The sequence below is a fragment of the Gastrolobium bilobum genome, unplaced genomic scaffold, assembly GCF_033153095.1.
Source record: "Gastrolobium bilobum isolate Gb01-03AN ecotype WA unplaced genomic scaffold, APGP_CSIRO_Gbil_v1 utg154824, whole genome shotgun sequence".
In the NCBI taxonomy this organism is placed as follows: Eukaryota; Viridiplantae; Streptophyta; class Magnoliopsida; order Fabales; family Fabaceae; genus Gastrolobium; species Gastrolobium bilobum.
The window spans coordinates 20,213-28,566 of NW_026899158.1; the positions used below are offsets into that span (position 1 = coordinate 20,213).

The 8,354-nt window shown below is 39.9% G+C and overlaps 1 protein-coding gene across 1 annotated transcript; it reads right to left on the reverse strand.

Moving 5' to 3' along the window:
* Positions 1-1,096: 1,096 nt before the first annotated feature.
* Positions 1,097-4,272, reverse strand: LOC133287767 (disease resistance protein Roq1-like). The gene is made up of 3 exons (XM_061485434.1): positions 3,773-4,272; positions 3,191-3,680; positions 1,097-1,126 (listed from the first exon to the last, which is right to left on the reverse strand). The coding sequence occupies exons 1-3, from the start codon at positions 4,270-4,272 to the stop codon at positions 1,097-1,099; spliced, it is 1,020 nt and encodes a 339-aa protein (XP_061341418.1).
* Positions 4,273-8,354: the final 4,082 nt, after the last annotated feature.

Genomic DNA, 8,354 nt, shown 5'->3' on the forward strand with positions numbered 1-8,354 from the left:
GATTTTATGGCCGTTGGTCTAAATTTGCAAATGTATGACATTCGCCCTCCAATGAAAGTGGTTACAGCTACTGGAGAGGAGTGTTATACATCCGTGTTGTGTAAAGATGTCGAATTCAAATATGAAGGCCGAGATTACGTGCTGGATTTTATTTGTTTACCTATGATCAGCCTTCAAGTTATCTTGGGTATGGACTGGTTGTCAAAGAACTGTGCTATGATAGACTGCTGCGGTAAAAGGATTGTGCTTGATGCTGATGATTCTGCTACTAGTTCTTCCCCATATCTATCTGTGTTGCAGGTTAGAAAGGCTTTGAGGGCCGGGGCATTGGGATATGTCTTTGTGGGGGGTTTAGTAGGCGGAAGTCATGAGGAGATTGGCACTATTTCCGTGGTGAGGGAGTTTGTGGATGTGTTTCCAGATGAAATTCCACAACTTCCGCCTCATAGAGAGATTGAGTTCACGATTGATCTATTGCCTGGTGTGGGGCCTATCTCTCTGGCTCCGTATAGGATGTCACCACCGGAATTAGCCGAGTTAAAGAAACATATTGAAGAGCTTTCGGCTAAGCAGTTTATCCGGCCAAGTGTGTCCCCGTGGGGAGCACCAGTCATATTTGTTAAGAAGAAGGACGGTAGCATGAGATTGTGCACTGATTACCGTCAGTTGAATAAGGTTACAATTAAGAACAAGTATCCTCTCCCTCGCATAGATGATTTGCTTGATCAGTTGAGGGGTGCTTGTGTCTTCTCAAAGATTGATTTGAGGTCGGGTTATCATCAAATCCGAATTAGGCAGGAAGATATTCCGAAGACTGCCTTCCGATCTAGATATGGACATTATGAGTATCAAGTAATTCCATTTGGACTCACTAATGCTCCTGCGGTGTTTATGGATTACATGAATCGCATATTTAAGCCGTTTCTGGATCAATTCGTGATTGTGTTTATTGATGATATCCTGATATATTCGAAGAGTAAGGAAGAGCATGAAAGTCACTTGAGAACTGTGTTGCAAATTCTCAGAGAGAAACAGTTATATGCAAAGCCTTCTAAATGTGAATTTTGGCTTTCTCAAGTGCAATTTCTGGGTCACGTTATCTCCGCTGAGGGAGTAGCAGTTGATCCTAGCAAGATAGAGGCAGTTGTTGATTGGGAGAGACCCAAGACAGTAACAGAAATAAGAAGTTTTTTGGGTTTGGCTGGTTATTACCGGAGATTCATTAAAGAATTTTCAGCCATGGTGTTGCCATTGACCCGTTTGACCCGAAAGGATACTCCATTTGTTTGGACACAAGAATGTGAAGAATGCTTTCAGAGCCTTAAGGAGAAACTGACGACCGCTCCGGTGTTAGTACTTCCCGACCCGGAAGGTGAATTTGAGCTATACAGCGATGCTTCCAAGAAGGGATTGGGATGTGTACTGATGCAAGATAGGCGAGTGGTAGCTTATGCATTGAGGCAATTGAAACCGCATGAAGAAAATTATCCAACCCATGACCTTGAGCTCGCTGCAATTGTTTTTGGGTTGAAACAGTGGAGGCATTTCTTGTATGGAATGCAATTTGCAATATTCAGCGATCACAAGAGTTTGAAATACTTGTTTGATCAGAAGGAGCTGAATATGAGACAACGACGGTGGACCGAGTTCCTAAAAGACTATGATTTTGAATTGAAATATCACCCTGGCAAGGCTAATGTTGTAGCTGATGCACTGAGCCGTAAATCTGTGAGCATATCAAGCATGATGATTAGAGATTATGATGTGATTGAGAGGTTCAGAGATATTCAATTATCTAAAATCTTTCCATGTAAAATTTGTGGCTTTGAAATCACAAGCATTGAGAATGAACTGATGACCAGAATCAAAGAAGCTCAGCTGCAAAATGAAAGTGCTAAGCGACTAAAAGGTCAGAGTGGTGTATCCTGCAATGATGAGGGTATACTATTATATCAGGGTCGTGTTGTTGTACCTAGGCAGTTGGCGGAGGAAGTAATGACAGAGGCTCATAAGGGTCATTTTACAGTTCATCCGGGAGCTACAAAGATGTATCAGGACCTAAAGATGAATTTCTGGTGGCCTGGTATGAAGAAAGATATTGCCGAATTTGTCTCTAAGTGTCTCATTTGTCAGAAGGTAAAGATTGAGCATCAAAAGCCTTCTGGTATGTTGCAACCTCTGGATGTTCCTGAATGGAAATGAGAGAGTATCTCCATGGATTTCGTAGTGGGATTGCCGCGAACACAGGCTAGTTATGATTCTATATGGGTGATTGTGGATAGATTGACGAAATCCGCACACTTTTTGCCAGTTCGGGTAGATTTCTCTGCGGAGAGATTGGCTAGGCTCTATGTGAAGGAGATTGTGAGGCTTCATGGGGTGCCTGAGAGCATTGTTAGTGATCGGGACCCGAAGTTCACTTCTCGCTTCTGGGGAGCATTGCAGGAGGCTCTTGGCACTCAGTTGAGACTGAGCACTGCTTATCACCCACAGACGGATGGTCAGATTGAGAGGACCATTCAGACGTTGGAGGATATGCTGAGGGCTTGCACCCTGGAGCAGGGTACTGCATGGGATCGATATCTCCCACTGGTTGAGTTTTCATATAATAATAGTTTCCATGCTAGTCTGGGTATGGCTCCCTACGAGGCCTTGTATGGTCGCCGGTGTAGGACACCTACCTGTTGGTCTGAGGTTGGAGACACAGAGCGGTTTGGATTGGATTTTGTTCAGGATACTACTGAGCAGATCAAAATGATTAGGGATCGTCTGAAAAAGGCTCAGGATCGTCAGAAAAGTTATTATGATCTCAAGCACCGGCCTCTAGAGTTTGAGGAGGGAGATCATGTGTTCCTGAAGCTGTCACCGGTTACGGGTGTGGGACGAGCCCTTGGAGTGAGGAAGCTGAGTCCGAGATTTATTGGACCCTACCAGATTCTTCGTAGGGTGGGACCGGTTGCCTACCAGCTTGCCTTACCTCTGCAATTGGCAAATTTGCATGATGTGTTTCATGTTTCTCAGCTGAGGAAATATGTAGCTGATCCTTCTCATGTGGTTCAACCTGATAATGTTGAGATCCGGGAGAATTTGAAGACTCCTATTGGGCCACTGAAGATACTCGAAAGAGATGAGAAGAAGCTGAGAAATAAATCTATTCCTATGGTGAAAGTCCAGTGGGAAGGAAGGACGCCTGAAGAGTCCACTTGGGAGCGGCAAGCCCTCCAACAGTTGCTCGCAACTGCTCAAGTTTGTCAACATCATCAAGAACCAAAAGAACTTTCTTTCCGTGGAGCCTATGCTCTATTATTGAAATTCCTTCATTGACACTTGCTAACTCAATATCCTTCTCTCCGAATACTTTAGAAATAAGCGTCTCTTGGATATGTTTTAATCCATATTTAATTGAATTTTCTCTTACATTATCAAGAAAACACAAAGCTTCAAATGATTCGGCAATCAAATTATAAATTGCTCGAGCAACAGTGGTCTTCCCTATGCCACCAATTCCATGGATCCCTATCATATGGACTCCATCAGATCCAACTTTGAGAAGTGAGATCACTTGTAGCACTTTAGACTCCAATCCAACTGGATAATCCGCAACATGTAAAGGAACCCGGTTAATCTTGTTGAACACCACTTTAGCAATTTTCTCAATAAACTCATATTCATTTTCATTCCTACTAAATGAAACATAATAAAATTAAATCAAATCATTAGACAAATGAAAATTAAAGAAACATAAAAAAAACAAAGGAAGATAAAACAATACCCTTGTTGTTTGAAATGAAAGCCAGACAAGTCAGCTGCTTGACACAGAGCCACCCTCCATTTCCGCACCTTCTCCATGTCATCCTTAAACCTCTTCTCATGAGTAGAGAGTGCTTCATCATAGCTATCTAACTGATGGCGCACGTGAGATGGCTCAACGTCATAAAAAACGGGCAAAACCAACCGACCCTTTTCCTTGATGCAGTGAAGGATATGGACTAGTTCTTCCAAGCAAAATGAAGAAGAAGCATAGTTCTTGGAGAACACAGTGATGGCAATCCTGGATTCTTCAATAGCCTTGAGAAGTGATGGTGTGATTTCCTCTCCTCTTTGAAGCTCTTCATCATCAATGAATGTGTGAGTTCCACTATCATGAAGAGTTTTGTAGAGATGGCCAGTGAAACCGTGACGAGTATCTTCTCCTCTAAAGCTGAGAAACACATCGTATTTCCATCGATAGCTAAAGGAAGAAAAAGGCAACAAAGGTTCTTGCCTTGCCATGATTGGTCACTTTACTCAAATCAATTAGCTCAAAATCAGCAACGCACAAATACAGAAACTGATGTGTTTCATGTTTCTCAGCTGAGGAAATATGTAGCTGATCCTTCTCATGTGGTTCAACCTGATAATGTTGAGATCCGGGAGAATTTGAAGACTCCTATTGGGCCACTGAAGATACTCGAAAGAGATGAGAAGAAGCTGAGAAATAAATCTATTCCTATGGTGAAAGTCCAGTGGGAAGGAAGGACGCCTGAAGAGTCCACTTGGGAGCGGGAAGATGAGCTTCTCCGGCAATATCCTGAGTTTAAGGACAGGTACGTTCTTGATTTTGCGGACAAAATCGCTAAAAGGTGGGGTGACTATAATAGCCCTAACCTAATTAATTAGCAAATTGCATGTAATTAAATAATTAAGCATGTTTTAATGAGTAAAATTAAGTATAAGGCTTAATTAAATAAATCTGAGTCACTTTGAAGTTAAAAAGTGTACTCAGTGAAAATTAAGGGGTATAAATGGGTACTGGCGAAAGTGCCCAAAATATAAAATTAAAATTGTAAATATTCCTAGAATAATATTCCAGACTTTTGGGTAAAGTTTGGTAATTAATGGAGTTGAATAGATAGACGAACCAATACCCGCCTAAAGTCACTTAACCTATGTTAAGTGACTAAAGAACAAAAAGAACCCCAAACCCCCCAGAAACCCGTCGAGCCAGAAAAGAAGAAGGAGGAGAAGGAGGAGAAAGGGAGAGAGAAGAAGAGAGAGGGAAACCCTAGGGAGAGCAATCCTCCACCGATTGGAGTGATTCAAAAGCCTAAACCACTCTAAATCTTTCCCTCATCACTAATCCTAGCTTGGTTCTTGGTGGGGAGTGTTGTGTTGTGAGATATCATCCCCCAAAATTTCGACCCATTGATGATTGGGTGTCATGGAGGAGTCCATTGCTTGAAGTGATGCTTGGAACCTCTTCCTTGGGTGTCTTCTAGGTGAGTTCATGTCTTGATGCAATTCCTTCCATGAGTTTTATGGTGATGGCTATGTTAGGGTTTCATTGAGAAAGATGTATGCATGGTGGGGTAAATTAGAGCTTGATTAAAGTTAAGTTCCTTTGTAAATGTTGCTAGTGATGATAAATAAACAGTAGAAATGCGTTTAGATGGTCATTTAGTTGTTGTTCCATGTATTAGAAAATTTATGCTTGAAGTATTGATTTTCTAGTAGTGTAAGACATGGTTTGGTTGGTTGGGTATTGATTGTGCCTTGTTGTGTTAGGATTGAGGCATTTGGGCCAACCTTGAGAGACCAACCATTGGAGCAAGCTATGGAGCTTGATTAGCTCCATTGGATAGGTGAGTTCATGCTTATGTTTGGTATGAATTGTATAGCTTGGTTGATAGCTATGAGATGTTATTGGATGCAATATGTGTTAATTGCATTAAACCTTGTGTAGGTTTTGTTTGAGAAGTGAAGTATTGTAATTGACTGACTGTGGAACCTGTTGGTGGTGAACAAAGGTTGACTGAAGCATTGAGGTAAGCCTTCGGACCTTGGGTGTAATTCCCTTGATTGTTCCACCAAGCCCTGAAAGGGTAGTGATGATTATAGTGTATATAAATGCAATAAAATAGTGTAATGCTTTGTTATACGTATGTGTATGCATTTGGTGTGGCATAGGATGGTGTTTCCCTATGTTGGTATGTGGCATGACGATGCGTAAATCATACTTGGTAGTTAGCTGGCCAGTAGGACTATTTGCATCTGAGTTTCCTTAGGACAGCTCGAGATCTCGAGGGATTTCTCCTGGAGATGTATTGCACTTTGCATAGATATGTATTTACTGCATTATTATTGTTATTGCTATTACACTGATATGGAACTGTGGGGTGGAGAGATGCTCCAAGGACCCCTGGTTTACTGGATATATTCGTATATCTCACCCCGTGTTGTGGGGACCCCCTTTCAGGTAAGGATGCTGCAGGAGCCTCTGGTGGCAAGTGGCCATATCTGGATTATGCATGAAATGTGGCATTTCTTTTGAGATTGTACATGTTGTTTTGTAGCTCACATGTATAGAATTAAATGAATAGGCAATGCTAGATTTATGATTTGTATATTGGAATGGACTTAGCCTATGCTCATGCCTTTAGTCATCTCTTTTGTTGATGAGAGCCAAGGGAATGATCATAGTATTTTGTAAGCTAAGTTCCATGATTTGTAATGGGTATGTAATGTAAATGATGCCACTTGAAATTCAGATATGCATGCTTTTATGTATTGAGTTATTGAATTGGTTGGGCTGAGAAATCTTATTAGGTACCTAGTTCTAAATTGGGAATTGTTGAGAAAACAAGGGTTATGCTGCCCAAATTTTAGTACAAGCCATGAGGAAAAGGGCATGCATGTCCCTTTAGATGTGTTTGTATTATGCAAGAACTAAGAACCATTTATGAAGAGAAAATTATATGATAGGTTGGGATGGTGGTGTATGTATGGAAGTTGTAGATATTTTTCTTAGCTTTCCATAGAGACCAATATTGTGTGAATTGGACATGTATAACTCTAGTTAGAGGTAAAATACTAAGAATTGGTGAAACCTTCAGAGCTTTGGCGCATCTGGCGCCAAACTTGGCGCACATCACGCCATTTTGCTCGAAAGCTTCTGTTTCGTGGCGCAATTCGCGCCGGAGTTGGCGCAAATCGCGCCGGGATCACCAGCTGGCGCACCTGGCGCCAACCTTGGCGCCTCCAGCGCCATTTCGATGGGGAGCTTCTGTTTCGTTGGCGCCCGCCGCGCCACAGCTGGCGCCGGTCGCGCCGGGATCAGCAGGATTCACGCGCTCGTTTCGTAGAAAACCCATAACTTGGGCTACAGTGCTCCGATTTGAGCGCAGTTTGAACCCACGCGTAGCTAACGAAGAGATCTACAATATAGTAGAAGTTGTGAAATAAACAAGAAGTAAATTAATGGTTTAGAAATGGAGTAAGAACATGATGTTAAGCTTGGTTTATCTGGTTCCGCAAGGTAATATGGTTATGATCACGTAATTGGATATTTTAAATTCGGCGTCGTTTTAAAAAGAAAAATTTATCCGGATTTTTAATTGAGCCAATGTGATTGTAACTGCGCTTAATATCATAATGCGATGTTAACAAACCGGTTCTAGAACGGGGTGTTACAGTTATTCTTTCGTTGTCTTATTTTATTGTGCAAAAAAAAATAAACAAAATAATATTTTAATAAATTGGATAATATTTTTAGAGAAAAAATATTTCTCCAGTCACTGTAGATAAAGTTATCTCTAGTAAGTCCAAAAAGGTTTCATTTTGGGTTGTAAGATTAAAAAATTATAATGATAAAGACTAATATAACCCTGTAATAAATTAGAATTACAGAAACACCTTGATTTTCGCCTCAAAATCACGTCGTTTTGTGCTCACCGGATATAACTTATTTTCATTGCCTGGAGAAATGCTTTACCCATATTTTTAAGAGAGTTATATTTACAAACTAAATTGTTTATAAACTCTTACAAACAAATCTTAACCATTGATTTTCGTTTATCTAACGGTTATTATTTATTGAAAAGTAATAATTAATTAATAAGTATGACCCAATAAATTATAACCGTTAAATTGACAAAAATCAATAATTAAGATTTGGTTAATGGTAAGAATTTGTAAAAAATTTAGTTTGTAAATAGGAAAAAAATGTTTGTCCTTTTAAATGACATATAGTTGTGTCATTTTAAGTAAGAGAAAAATATAATTTAGTATTTTTTTTATTTAACACTTTTTACCATAAATATAATGTCTCTTATGACTCAAATAAATAAATAAAAGTTATTTTATGACTCAACCACTTATGGTGTATTATACTGTATTGTAATTATATAGTGTCACTTAATATCCAAAATTTGAATGAAAATAATTAAAGGGAAAGAATCCGTTTATAAATTTTTTTTACAAATTTATGCAAATTGCACTATGTTCTCCCGGGAGAAAATAGTATGAATAGTGTTCTTTTGGAAGAAGATAGTGTAGTTTATAAACAAAAAAATTTGTAAATATAACCTATCCCGTAA

Coding starts and splice junctions, on each gene's coding strand:
- LOC133287767 (XM_061485434.1), bottom strand. CDS start 4,272: ATGGCAAGGCAAGAACCTTTGTTGCCTTTTTCTTCCTTTAGCTATCGA. Junction 3,681..3,772: donor TTTCATTTCAAACAACAAGG/GTATTGTTTTAT, acceptor TTCATTTAGTAG/GAATGAAAATGAATATGAGT. Junction 1,127..3,190: donor CTCCCAAGTGGACTCTTCAG/GCGTCCTTCCTT, acceptor CTATCTTGCTAG/GATCAACTGCTACTCCCTCA.